The 14,073-nt window shown below is 51.8% G+C and overlaps 2 protein-coding genes across 3 annotated transcripts in view; one reads left to right on the top strand and one right to left on the bottom strand.

Moving 5' to 3' along the window:
* Positions 1–148: 148 nt before the first annotated feature.
* Positions 149–8,296, top strand: MYG1 (MYG1 exonuclease). The gene is made up of 7 exons (XM_032173611.2): positions 149–415; positions 613–725; positions 3,828–3,987; positions 6,968–7,120; positions 7,258–7,380; positions 7,793–7,974; positions 8,085–8,296. The coding sequence occupies exons 1-7, from the start codon at positions 200–202 to the stop codon at positions 8,266–8,268; spliced, it is 1,131 nt and encodes a 376-aa protein (XP_032029502.1). The 5' UTR covers positions 149–199; the 3' UTR covers positions 8,269–8,296.
* Positions 8,297–8,572: 276 nt separating this feature from the next.
* AAAS (aladin WD repeat nucleoporin) overlaps positions 8,573–14,073 on the bottom strand; it is a 23,377-nt gene continuing 17,876 nt past the window's right edge. For both annotated transcript variants that reach the window (XM_032173609.2, XM_032173608.2), the window contains exons 8-16: positions 10,704–10,824; positions 10,260–10,384; positions 10,063–10,123; positions 9,828–9,918; positions 9,538–9,631; positions 9,385–9,452; positions 9,155–9,236; positions 8,951–9,035; positions 8,573–8,819 (exon numbers count right to left, since the gene is read on the bottom strand). In XM_032173609.2, coding sequence (XP_032029500.1) covers positions 8,595–8,819; positions 8,951–9,035; positions 9,155–9,236; positions 9,385–9,452; positions 9,538–9,631; positions 9,828–9,918; positions 10,063–10,123; positions 10,260–10,384; positions 10,704–10,824 — 952 coding nt within the window. In that variant the 3' untranslated portion in view covers positions 8,573–8,594. The remainder of the gene's footprint in view (positions 8,820–8,950; positions 9,036–9,154; positions 9,237–9,384; positions 9,453–9,537; positions 9,632–9,827; positions 9,919–10,062; positions 10,124–10,259; positions 10,385–10,703; positions 10,825–14,073) is intronic.

The raw sequence follows: 14,073 nt of genomic DNA, 5'->3' as shown, positions 1-14,073 counted from the left end.
CGCAGGGGTGATGCGATACTCCTCTTGGAGGCTCCACCGCAGGGCCCTTTGACCAGCTGGAAGAAATCCTAGGCTGGGAGTGTACTGCTGCTCACTCTGCGGAGCTGGTTGCCAAGGGAACGATTGGCAAGCGGAAGTGGGGCTGCGCGGCGCTTCCTCTTCCGGGTCGGCGCTCCAGCCTCCCTGCAGGGAGCGTCTTATGAGACACCGCTTCTTGTGCGGTGTCTTTACACTGCTGCTGCCGCCGCCACCCCTCTATACCCGGCACCGCATGCTCGGCCCAGAGTCCGTCCCGCCCCCAAAACGACCCCGCAGCAAACTCATGGTACCGCCCCGAATCGGGACGCACAATGGCACCTTCCACTGCGACGAGGCACTGGCATGCGCACTGCTTCGCCTCCTGCCGGAGTACCGGGTACGGTCAGCGAAAAGTGACCCTGAGACTGCGTGCATGCATGCCTCCGGGGTGGATGGCATTTCGCCAACAGGGTCCCTCCGATAGCGCCCGGCAGCCCAAGCACCCTTCCCTACCCTCGCTACCTCCCTGAAGTCCAGCATTAATCCCCTACCCGGCGACACCCGGCAGCCCCTTCACCCCTGTGTACCTCGCAGGATGCAGAGATTGTGCGGACCCGGGATCCCGAAAAACTCGCTTCCTGTGACATCGTGGTGGACGTGGGAGGCGAGTACGACCCTCGGAGACACCGATATGACCATCACCAGAGGTAGGTTCTCAGATACCATTTTTTTTTTTTTTTTTTTTTTTTTTGAGACGGAGTCTCGCTCTGTCGCCCAGACTGGAGTGCAGTGGCGCAATCTCGGCTCACTGCAAGCTCCGCCTCCCGGGTTCACGCCATTCTCCTGCCTCAGCCTCTCCGAGTAGCTGGGACTACAGGCGCCCGCCACCACGCCCGGCTAATTTTTTTGTATATTTAGTAGAGACGGGGTTTCACTGTGGTCTCGATCTCCTGACCTCGTGATCCGCCCGCCTCGGCCTCCCAAAGTGCTGGGATTACAAGCGTGAGCCACCGCGCCCGGCCTAGATACCATTTATTTAACTTCCTTGACCTCAGCTTTCCTCTGTGCTCCAATTCAGCCATCCACTGCCGTGGTCCGCGCCAGCGAAAAGAACTGCCTCATCATAGAAATCAAACTCCCACTAGGACTACACCATCCTTCCGGCCCTGCCTGTTCTTCACCCGTCTCCCTGGCCTGGGACCTCCCTTGGTTCCCAGGGAGTCCCTCAGGCCCCTTGTCTCATCTCCTTCCTTAAGCCAAGGCTTTTTTCCCACCAGCAACTTCATCACCCCAACTAAATAAACCCATCTGTGATTAATCAATCCATTCTGGTGCCCTTGCTGCTGCACCTAACTGCTGGGCCCACATGATTGTGGCAGTTGGTGACAGTTAAGATGTGTGAAGTTTTCTACTTCATTTACACCCTTCCAAAGGGAAATCCTTCTTGCTCAAGGGTAGCCCATTCCAATCCTTTTCTTCCCCCTCAAGCCTCTACCGCATCAAACTGAGCGTCCCTGCCTCTTCTCAAAAGAGAACTTCTCAAAAGTTGAGCATTTCCTCAGTCTCCCACCTCAAACATCCTCAGCTCCCTCCTACCAATTAAGGGAACTTTCTTCCTTTCTATTGGAGGTTAATCCTCTGTCATGTTTCCAGTCTATTACTTTCTTCTCTGGGATTCTTTTTTCTTTTTTTTCTTTTTTTTTTTTTTTTTTTTTGAGACGGAATCTCCCTCTGTCGCCCAAGCTGGAGTGCAGTGGCACGATCTCGGCTCACTGCAACCTCTGTCTCCCAGGTTCAAGCAATTCTCCTGTCTCAGCCTCCCGAGTAGCTGGGACTACAGGCGCCCAGCACCACACCCGGCTAATTTTTGTATTTTTAGAAGAGACGGGTTTCACCATGTTGGCCAGACTGGTCTCGAACTCCTGGCCTTGTGATCTGCCCCCCTTGGCCTCCCAAAGTGCTGGGATTACAGGCGTGAGCCACTGTCAGCCTATCCTCTGGGATTTCCTGTCACAGTTCCACTAGTGTCTCTGCCTCTCCTTCCCTACAGCCTAAAACCCTTCTCAAGTATCTTCCATCTTGAAAAGAAACAAAGGTATAAAAACAAAACCCTCCCTCAATTATACCACACCACGAAAAGTAATTGTCTTGGAGAGAGGGATTATGATGTTTCAAGTCTCTCTCCTTTTTTCTTTTTTTAGCATACATATTATAAATGATGTCAGGAGGAAACCCTCCCAATATTTACAGCCTAAGCTCTCACGCTCACTTCTCAGCTACCCTTCAAAAAACAGCTGACTGTGGCTTCACCTCTTTCTTTCCAGTTCATTTCCCTCAAGCCCACTCTCCCAGTATCTCCTCTGGAACTGCTCAACCTCAGCACCAAACCAGGGAGCTGGTAAAGGGTCTCAACTGATCTCTTTAGCACTTGGCATTATTGACCACTTCCTTTTATCAAATTGTTTTTAAGACGGAGTCTCGTCTGTCACCCAGGCTGGAGTGCAGTGATGCAATCTCGGCTCACTGCAACCTCCGTCTCTTGGGTTCAAGTGATTCTCCTGCCTCAGCCTCCCAAGTAGCTGGGACTACAGGTGCCTGCCACCATGCATAGCTAATTTTTGTATTTTTAGTAGAGACAGCGTTTCACTATGTTGGCCAGGCTGGTCTTGAACTTCTAAACTCAGGTGATCCACCCGCCTCAGCCTCCCAAAGTGCTAGGATTACAGGTGTGAGCCACCATGCCCAGCCTCATTTTTTTTTATTTTTACTTTTTTTGAGACGGAGTTTCGCTCTTGCTGCCCAGGCTGGAGTGCAGTGGCACTCAGCTCACTTCAACCTCTACCTCCCAGATTCAAGCAATTCTCCTGCCTCAGCCTCCCAAGTAGCTGGGACTACAGGCATGCACCACCATGTCCGGCTAATTCTTGCGTTCTTAGTAGAAACAGAGTTTCACCATGTTGGCCAGGCTGGTCTCAAACTACTGACCTCAAGTGATCACCTGCCTTGGCCTCCCAAAGTGTTGGGATTACAGGTGTGAGCCACTGAGCCCAGCCTGTATTTACTCAATATTTAATAATAAAAGTCAGTTAACAAATGGAGCTCCCTAGGTAATTCTGAGATGGACTGGTATTTAGAAATCATGGCTGTAGTTTCTGCTTCCCTAACATCTGTTATATCTTTTCTCTATTTTCTGCCCCACTGCTGTTCAAATTCTTGCCTTCTTTATTCACCTGAACCATTGCAGGTAATCTCCTTGCATCTGTTCTCCATGCTGGCTGGTGCAATGCTGTAACATGCACCTGCCTGCTTAAAAATCCCCCAGTGACTTCGATTACCCACAGATAAAGTCCGATGGTCTGGCCCTGCCTGCCCTTCCAGCTTTTTCTTTTGCCATTCACTTCTCACACCTGAGCTGCCTTTCCTGAAGTTCCATCAAGACACTTGTCTCTCAGCTATCATTCATGTTGTTCCCTCTGCTTGGAATGCTTTTTCTCTTTCACCCCTTGTCTGTCTGGTGTACACCCACTAATTCATCTTTCAGAACTGACCTGAAGGCTCTCCTCTGAACCCTTTCCTCATCCCTTCCTTCCTTTCCCTTGTCTCGTCTAGTGAGAGTACTCAGGGGGTTGTGTTTGTCGGCCTCCGGCAGATGAATCTGAAAGCGAGGACGGTGTCTTAGTTTTTTATCCTTAATGTCTAATAAAACATAAAATGTGGCAGATAGGAAGCATTGAGTTAACCATTGAATGAATGCATGGAGACTCTAGCCAAGGTGCCTCACCTCAGCCCCACCTCCCTATGCTCCTCAGGTCTTTCACAGAGACCATGAGCTCCCTGTCCCCTGGGAAGCCGTGGCAGACCAAGCTGAGCAGTGCGGGACTCATCTATCTGCACTTCGGGCACAAGCTGCTGGCCCAGTTGCTGGGCACTAGTGAAGAGGACAGCATGGTGGGCACCCTCTATGACAAGGTGGGGACCTGAGGACAGAGATGCCCCCCACATGCATTTCCAGCAGGCTGCCTGGGAGCAGTGCTCACACAGCACTCAGCACTGGGCCTCGGGTCAGGGTTCCTGGCCTATAGCAGGCCCAACACTCATCCTCTCCCTCAGTCAGGCTCATCTCACAAGGGAATGGTGATACCTCCCCTGCCTACATCCTGGGGTGGTTGTGAGAAGTGGATGCTGTAATATATGGGGAAGGGTTTTGAAAACCATAAAGCAGCATGGCCCCATCTTTTTCTTGACACACAGAAACAGCAATTGTTCAGCACCTTTGGGTAAACAGAGGGGAGGCTGCTTATGTGGAAGCAGATGGCTCAGAGGTTCTGGCTGCCCTGAAGGTTGAGGGGAGCGTGTGTTAGGCACCACTGTAGTTCACTGGTGGCACATAAATTGGGAAGCTCAGCTGAGAAGAGTTTTATTATGAAACTATCTTTGGATTCCACCAGTGTCCCCTGCAAGCAGCTTCCTGCTTTTGGGGAACGAATATGGCTAGTGGCCCTGGCATGCAAGTCAGGTCGCACAGTACTGAGGACTCTTACTTGTTTTTTTTGTTTGTTTTTTTTTTTTTTTGAGATGGAGTCTCGCTCTGTCGCCCAGGCTGGAGTGCAGTGGCACAGTCTCGGCTCACTGCAAGCTCCGCCTCCCGGGTTCATGCCATTCTCCTGCCTCAGCCTCTCCGAGTAGCTGGGACTACAGGCGCCCACCACCGCGCCCGGCTAATTTTTTGTATTTCTAGTAGAGACGGGGTTTCACCATGGTCTCGATCTCCTGACCTCGTGATCCGCCCGCCTCGGCCTCCCAAAGTGCTGGGATTACAGGCGTGAGCCACCGCGCCCGGCCTTTTTTTTTTTTTTTGAGACGGAGTCTCGCTCTGTCACCCAGGCTGGAGTGCAGTGGTGCAATCTTAGCTCACTGCAAGCTCCGCCTCCCGGGTTCACGCCATTCTCCTGCCTCAGCCTCTCTGAGTAGCTGGGACTACAGGTGCCCGCCACCACGCCTGGCTAATTTTTTTGTATTTTTAGTAGAGACGGGGTTTCACCGTGGTCTCGATCTCCTGACCTCGTGATCCGCCCGCCTCGGCCTCCCAAAGTGCTGGGATTACAAGCGTGAGCCACCGCGCCCGGCTGACACTTACTTGTTTACAAGTCAAAGCTCAGGTTCAGTCAGCTGTATTTCTTGAAGGTAGACTGTTGAATTCAGTTCTCAGTTTTTTTTTGTTTTTTGTTTTTTGAGACAGTCTCGCTCTGTTGCCTAGGCTGGAGAGCAGTGGCACGATCTCGGCTCACTGCAAGCTCCGCCTCCAGGGTTCACGCCATTCTCCTGCCTCAGCCTCCCGAGTAGCTGGGACTACAGGCGCCTGCCACCATGCCCAGCTAATTTTTTGTATTTTTAGTAGAGATGGGATTTCACCATGTTAGCCAGGATGGTCTTGATCTCCTGACCTCATGATCTGCCCGCCTCAGCCTCCCAAAGTGCTGGGATTACAGGTGTGAGCCACTGTGCCTAGCCCATTAGTTCTCAGTTGTAGCTTGCCCATCTTCTGCCCTCTGTATAGAGTTTTTGGAATATCAAGATTTTAGACTGCCTGGGTCAGTTTTCCCTTCCACTGCTGAAGGGTTTCTAAACAACTGACTAAATTTTTTTTGTTGTTTTTTTTTTGTTTTTTTGAGACGGGGTCTTGCTCTGTCATCCAGGCTGGAGTGCAGTGGCACAATCTCAGCTCACGGCTACCTTCGCCTCCTGGGTTCAAGCGATTCTCCTGCCTCAGCCTCCCGAGTAGGTGAGATTATAGGTGCCTGCCACCATGCCTGGCTAATTTTTGTATTTTTAGTAGAGACGGAGTTTCACCGTGTTAGCCAGGCTGGTCTCGAACTCCTGACCCCAAGTAATGCACCCACCTTGGCCTCCCAAAGTGCTGGGATTACAGGCATTAGCCACTAATCCCAGCAACAACTGACTAAATTTAACCCGTGTTTGTTTTTTTGAGAGACTGTTGCCCAGGTTGGAGTCCAGTGGTGCCATCATGGCTCACTGCTGCTTTGAACTCCTGGGCTCAAGCAGTCTTCCCACCTCAGCCCCCTAAGTAGCTGCGACTACAGGTGCATGCCACCATGCCTGGCTAATTATATATCTTAATTTTTTGTAGGGAGGGTCTTGCTATGTTGCCCAGGCTGGACTCAAACTCCTGGGCTCAAGTGATCTCCCACCTCAGCCTAAACCCATGTTTTAACTGAGCATCAGGTTGGGGTCCAAACCAAGAAGTGCTGGGCATAGGAGTTACTTTCTCAGTGCTCCAAGAGTAGCACTTTTCTACATACCACAGGTGTACTGTTATGGAGGCCTATTTTGTAGGGTAATTTTGCATAAAGTTTCTACCCCGAGACTCTTGAGACATTATCCTACCATTTATTCAGACCCAGGAGACAACTGCTGATGTCGTGTGGCACATCATGGGCTTCCCTGGAACCCTAACCCAGCAACCAGCTTTTGGTGTCCAGTCTCACACTCATTTTCTCCCACTTGTGTTCTCAACCAGAGCCCCTGCTGCACCTCATTAACCATGTCACTGAATACCTACTCACCCCACCTGGAGATTTACCAGCCTTCAGCCACAGGGACCCACTCCCACAGAGAGCCTCTAGCACCTGGAGACCTTCCTTGTTCAAAAGTTAGCAGTCCCCTCCCTACACGTGTTGGCTTTGGTTTGGGCTTTGTGCAGCAGAATGAGTATGGATTAGCAATCAGGTGATCTGAATTCCAGTCACAGCACAACGAGCTGTCTGAGCTTCAGCAAGCTGCTGAACTTGCCAGTTCTCCCTTTTCTCATCCAGTTAATGTTGAGAGATCCTCACAGGGCTGAAAGAGTGTATGAACATACTTTGAATCATGTAACATTTCACGTAAGTAGCAGGTAGCCTCAAGAATGTTTCCCCTGCTGCTGCCTTAGATGTATGAGAACTTTGTGGAGGAGGTGGATGCCGTAGACAATGGGATCTCCCAGTGGGCAGAGGGGGAGCCTCGATATGCGCTGACCACTACCCTGAGTGCACGAGTTGCTCGACTGAATCCTACCTGGAACCACCCCGACCAAGACACTGAGGTAACGTGGCCTGGGAGGAGACCCTGAGACCTGTAAGAACCTTGGGTGGGGGGAAAATGGGAGCATTTGCTCCTCCTAAGCCCTAGCAAATTCCAAGTTTGGGCCAGCACCATGGTTCTAATTCTCATCATTCCCAGGCAGGGTTCAAGCGTGCAATGGATCTGGTTCAAGAGGAGTTTCTGCAGAGATTAGATTTCTACCAACACAGCTGGCTGCCAGCCCGGGCCTTGGTGGAAGAGGCCCTTGCCCAGCGATTCCAGGTATAGGCCTTGGAGGAGGCATTGTGGCTTGGGGATTACTGACTGCCGATCAACAGGAGCTCCTGCTTCTTCCACCCTAAACCTTTTTTTTTTTTTTTTTTTTGGAGACGGGATCTCTCTCTCTGTTGCCCAGGCTGCAGTGCAGTGGCAGACAACCTCAACCTCCTGGGCTCAAGCAGTCCTCCCACCTCAGCCTCCTGAGTAGCTGGGACTACAGGCACACACCACCTCACCCAGCTAATTTTTGTATTTTTTGTAGAGACACAGGGTCTTACTTTGTTGCCTAGGCTAGTCTCAAATTCCTGGGTTCAATGGATCCTCCCACCTGAGCCTCCCAAAATGTTGTGACTACAAACACGATCACCATGCTCAGCCTACCTTAAACCTTCTAGCTATGCTCTCCCTCTTTCAGGTGGACCCAAGTGGGGAGATTGTGGAACTGGCGAAAGGTGGATGTCCCTGGAAGGAGCATCTCTACCACCTGGAATCTGGGCTGTCCCCTCCAGTGGCCATCTTCTTTGTTATCTACACTGACCAGGCTGGACAGTGGCGAGTACAGTGTGTGCCCAAGGAGCCCCACTCATTCCAAAGCCGGTGAGGCCCTAGGGAACCACCCTGCAGACCTTCAGGCCTGTCTCAGCCTTGTTAAGAGAAGGCTGCCAACTCTGACCCCTGCTCCACTCCCTCTTTCTGCCCACTTACAGGCTGCCCCTGCCAGAGCCATGGCGGGGTCTTCGGGACGAGGCCCTGGACCAGGTCAGTGGGATCCCTGGCTGCATCTTCGTCCATGCAAGCGGCTTCGTTGGCGGTCACCGCACCCGAGAGGGTGCCTTGAGCATGGCCCGTGCCACCTTGGCCCAGCGCTTAAACCTCCCACAAATCTCCTAGTCTAATAAAACCTTCCATCTCATACTGACCCAGTCCTTGACTCATTCTTGCCCTACGCCATTCTGGAAACTTGTGAAAAGTGAAACAACTATTTATGTGTAAGACCCTGTGCTAGATATATTTTCTTCACAGTAACTTCTCAGCCTTGCTTCACAAATCATTTGAAACCATCGTTTCTAGGGTTAAATAACGTGACCAAATTCACAAGTGGCTAAAAAGTGACAGAACAGGGCCTTAACCCAAAGTCCATGCTTTTTTCCCATACTGTACCCCAATGCAACTCCCTGGAAAAGACAGACTGGTAACCGAGTAGAAAACTTTTATTATTAGAGGTGGGAATGTGGGGAGTGGGGCAGAACAGGTGGTGGCCCTGGGAGAGGGTCCCAAGGGGCAGAAGTTGGGCATGTCTCAGTAAAGAGGGGCAGGTCATGAATAGAGCCTCCACCCCCAGCGGGGGGTTCCTGGGCCCGGCCAAGCACTGGGCTGAAACGTGGAAACTGGGCATTGACAAAGTACAGCGGGATGTGGGCAATTCGGCCTGTGGACCAGCCCTGCAGAGAAGGGAATGAAAAGGATCAGAGTCTGGGCCCAAAGAAGGGCCACCTGGCAGAGCCATACAGCAGCCAAGGCCCTCAGCTTCTCCATCCAACTCCTGGAAGCCCCAGCAGCCTGGCACACTCACCACACTGAGCAGGGCCCCTTTGTTGAAGGAAGGATGGAAAGTGATGAGCTGGGGCTGGGCTCCTGGCTCCCCCTGGATAACGCCACTAGAAGAAAAGGTGAGCAGGCAACCGGGGGCGAGAAGGGAGCTGAATGTAGTGGGATGTGGGTTTTGTGCAGGAAGGCTGGTGAGAAGTCCAGACCTAAGGGCCCACATGGCACTTACCAGGGAAGGAGCTCAAACACAGGGCTGTTTCGAGTGCGAAAAAGGAGGATGACTGGTTTACCATCCTGTACCCTTGGGTTTCCTGTAAGAAATGGATCCAGGGATAGGGGAGGAACTCTGAAGGCAGAGTCCCAGGACAGGGGCAGAGGAGAACTCCAGGCCAGGGCACAGCCTCACTAGATTAACTGGGAAGATGGCTGTGGGCTGAGCCCTTCATTCTTGCCTCTTACCTTTCATAAGCACAGCCAGACGTTCCCCACTGGGGTCCCAGACCATGGAGTGAGCCTCTCCCCCAAGCCTGTGGGTAAGGACAGGTTAGGAGAGTTTCAGTGTGGTCCCTTCCACCTGCTTTTCACTGCCACTCCCTCAACCACTCAGCTCACCTCTCCTCACCATCTGGTGTCTGTATTGTTGTCTCAGACAGATCTGCCACAATCGTTGCTGACTTTGCACCTCCAACGCGCCCCTTTCCCTCACCTGTGGACGGATAAGAGCAGAGAGGTTCTTGCAACAAACAGGCCTCTCACTGGTCCCCTGCCAGCTCACCAAAGGCATCAACACCTCGAAATCTCCTAAGCTTCTATATTTCCCTTTATCCCTCAGAGCTGCATCTTACCAAAGGTTGCTGCCTCCCTCTGACCACCCCAAATACTGAAGTGTTGCCCTAACTCACCACAACGTTCTGGAAAAGACAGGGAGTAAATCAGTGGCTCTCCCAATACAGTGAACAGCAGTCGGCTGCCATCTGGGCTCCAGCAGCCAGTCTGGGGTCAGAGAGCAAAAGGCAGGAGAAGGTATGTCTATAGTAGAATGCAGGAGGGAAAGTAGAGGTGGCCGGGCTTGGGAGCATCAGGGGCCCATTGGAATCATCTCCTCCCCAGTGTCTGTGAATCAGAGTCCCCTCTTACCTGACAGCGCCCTGATAGAGTAGGCCACCTCTCACAAGTCCACGTCTGGGCCTCCCAGACTCTGAGCCAGAGAAAAGCAAATTACAGCTCAGGACCTCTAAGTTCCAAAACTTGGACCTACCTCCCTTGACAGAGCTTCCAGGAGCTAAGTGCCTTTCTCTAGGTCCTTGCCCTCCCTCCATCCTTCTCCCACTCACCGAAAGACAGCTGAAGGAGTGGTAGCCAGGATTTTACTGCCATCTGGGGACCAGAGCAGGTTGGTCACCCCACCTCCTCGAAACCAGGGAAGGGGGACACAGGTCTCTGTTGAGACATCCCATACCTAGGAGAGTGGGGCAGGAGATAAGGGAAAACTCAAGCACCCTATCATCTCACAGTGGGCTGGCCTCTCTAATGTACAAAGAGCCAGAAACGAGAGGAAGCGGGAGAGGGACTGTGAAACATGAGGCACGGGTTCATGCTGACAATTACAGACAGCGGAATTTTAAACCTCATGAGTCTGATGGCAAAGCTCCTCTCTGGGTAAGTTTAAGACTGAATGGACCAAGGTCCCTCCTCCTTCCCCCAAGATGTTTCCACCACCGAGTGAGGAACACTTTTGCCAGGACTGAAATGCGCATGAGGGGCAGGGACCCACTCACCCGGATAGCAGCATCCACGGGTGAAGCTGAGAGCAGCCGCCCCCCACTGGGGGCCCAGGCCAAGCTGGTAACAGGTGTATGCCCAGGGTGAGACAGCACTTGGGCACAGCCAGAAGAGGGTCTGGAGGGGAACACAGGATGTGGAGTCAGAAGACAACAAGAAGCCATCCCCAAAATTCTATTTCTTTGCCTCCTGCTAAAACCTCCTATTCTGATGGCCCACTCTGGGCTCAAATCCAGGTTGTGAAAAATGAATAAGGATTGTGGAAGTTAAAAGAAAAAAACAGCGAAGGGGAAAAAAGACCAAGTCACCATGAGCAGGTCAACAGAGAAGAGGTAATCTGCAAGGTCTCAGGCCAGGGTGAAAGAGAGTGCTTTCACGAGATAGGCCATGAGAAGGCAAAACCTAACCAGTAACCTAGAAGGTATTGCCCTGGGGCAACATCAGGTCCCACCCCAGAACACAGCTGTCTGCCCACAGGCCATCCAGCCTGGCCATCCATCCATCCAGGATTAATAATCTATGACATTACTTCAAGGTTCCAACCTTTTCTCTCCAGAGTTATCTAACACTCCTCAGAACACATCCTGTGCTCCCAAACAGCCCTCCTGCCTTGCCTTATCAAAGTGCCTCCCAACTCTGCAGCTCCCGCATTTGCTGCTTATCATAAAGATGCTGCAGGCCGGGTGTGGTGGCTCACGCCTGTAATCCCAGCACTTTGGGAGGCCGAGGCGGGCGGATCACTAGGTCAAGAGATCGAGACCATTCTGGCCAACATGGTGAAACCCCGTCTCTACTAAAAGTACAAAAAAATTAGCTGGGCGTGGTGGTGCTCGCCTGTAGTCCCAGCTACTTGGGAGGCTGAGGCAGGAGAATTGCTTGAACCCGGGAGGTGGAGGTTGCAGTGAGCCGAGATCGTGCCACTGCACTCCAGCCTGGCGACAGAGCGAGACTCCGTCTCAAAAAAAAAAAAAAGATGCTGCATGTGGCTCGGCCTCCATCACCAGCAGGGAACTACCTGAGGGCGCCTGCCATGTGTCTGCAGCTGTGTATTTCCAGAGCCATGTGCCTGGCCTGACAGATGAAGGCTACTACTTGAATTAATGCCACCTTCTCTTTCCATTTAACTATAACCACCTTCAGCTCCAGTGAAGTCTTAGTCACGGATGTACAATTTAATTCTCTTGAACTTTACGATAAATCACAGCTGCCTTTGCAGGTGGGTTCAGATTCATCTCATTCTTTTCAGTGGCTCCATTGTATACCACTCAAAAGATGAACTATAATTTATTCAGTCATGCCTCTACAAATGGACATTTGACTTGTAATTTTTTATTATACATAATGCTGTAAAAAATATTTCCTGGGCCAGGCATGGTGGTTCACACTCCAGGCTGGAGTGCAGCGACAGTCATAGCACACTGCAGCCTCAAACTCCTGAGGCTCCTGCCTCAGCCTCTAAAGTAGCTAGGACTACAGGCGTACACCCCACGCCCAGCTAGTTTTTTTATTTTTATTTTTTGTATAGACAGCATCTATGTTGACCAAGCTAGTCTCAAACTCCTAGGCTCAAGCGATCCATCTGCCTCAGCCTCCCAAAGTGCTGGAATTACACGCATGAGCCATCACGCCTGGCCTTGTTTTTTGTTCATTTATTTAAAAAAATATTTTTAAATCGAGTTTCGCTCTTGTCACCCAGGCTAGAGTACAATGGCATTATCTCAGCTCACTGAAACTTCCACCTCCTGGGTTCAAGCGAATTCTCCTGCCTCAGCCTCCTGAGTAGCTGGGATTATAGGCACGCGCCACCACACCCAGATAATTTTTGTATTTTTAGTAGAAACAAAAACAAAAAACCAACAACCTTCCAGGCACGGTGTACACACCTGTAGTCCCAGCTACTTGGCAAGGGGCTCACTTGAGCCCAGGTGTTCAAGGCTGCAGTGTGCGATGACTGAGTCTGTGAATAGCCACTGTATTCCAGCCTGGGCAACATAACGAAACCCCATCTCTAAAAAAAAACAAAAAACAGGCCAGGTGCAGTGGCTCATGACTGTAATCCCAGCACTTTGAGAGGCCGAGGCAGGCGGATCACCTGAGGTCAAGACTTTGAGACCAGCCTGGACAGTATGGTGAAACCCCCGTCTCTACTAAAAATAAAAAATTAGCCAGTGTGGTGGCACGCACCTGTAGTCCCAGCTACTTGGGAGGCTGAGGCAGGAGAATCACTTGAACCCAGGAGGCAGAGGTTGTTGCAGTGAGCTGAGATGGCACCACTGCACTCCAGCCTGGGCGACAGAGTGAGATTCCATCCCCCCAAAAAAAAATCTGTGATCACGTATTTTTTTCTTATAGTACCTATTGTCAAGGTTTAGGTATCAGGGTTACATTAGCTTTATAAAAATAAATCAGGGAGATCCTGCAACAAAAAGAGGGAGGACAGGCCGGGTGTGGTGGCTCACGCCCATAATCCCAGCACTCTGGGATGCTGAGGTGGGCGGATCACGAGGTCAAGAGGAGAATCGCTTGAACCCGGGAGGCAGAGGTTGCAGTGAGCCGAGACTGTGCCATTGCACTCCATCCAGCCTGGGCAACAAGAGTGAAACTCCAACTCAAAAAAAAAAAAAACTCATTATTTTCTTCTACAATCCACTTTGGTAACTTATATTTTGCTAGAAAATCAAACATTTCCACAGGGCACGGTGGCTCACTTCTATAATCTCAGCACTTTGGGAAGCCAAGGAGGACGGATCACAAGGTCAGGAGTTCAAGACCAGCCTGGCCAATATGGTGAAACCCTGTCTCTACTAAAAATACAAAAATTAGCTAGTGCGTGCCTGTAGTCCCAGCTACTCGGGAGGCTGAGACAGAAGAATCACTTGAACCCGGGAGGCTGAGGTTGCAGTGAGTAGAGATCATGCCACTGCACTCCACCCTGGGCAACAAGAGTGAAACTCCTTCTCAAAAAAAAAAAAAAAAGAAGCCCTCCCTCCCTCCCTCCCTTCCTTCCTTCCTTCCTTCCTTCCTTCCCCTCTGTGGCCCAGGCTGCAATCTCCTCGTCTCGCTGCTGCCCCGCGCCGCGGACTGCCTGGGACTACCGGCGCGGGCCACCGCTGCCTCTTTTTTCTGCCTTGGCTGCCGGCGCGCGTTCGCCATCTTGGCCACGCTGGTCGCCAGCTCCTGACCCCTAACGCTCTGCCCGCCTCGGCCTCCCAAGGTGCTGGGACTGCAGACGGAGTCTCGCTCACCCGGTGCTCGGTGTTGCCCGGGCTGGAGTGCAGTGGCGGGGTCTGGGCTCGCGGCAGCCTCCGCCTCCCAGCCGCCTGCCTTGGCCTACCAGGATGCTGGGATTGCAGCCCCTGCCCGGCC

Source organism: Hylobates moloch, unplaced genomic scaffold (genome assembly GCF_009828535.3).
Source record: "Hylobates moloch isolate HMO894 unplaced genomic scaffold, HMol_V3 SCAFFOLD_13, whole genome shotgun sequence".
Taxonomy (NCBI): Eukaryota; Metazoa; Chordata; class Mammalia; order Primates; family Hylobatidae; genus Hylobates; species Hylobates moloch.
This window is presented reverse-complemented; position numbering and strand designations above follow the sequence as displayed.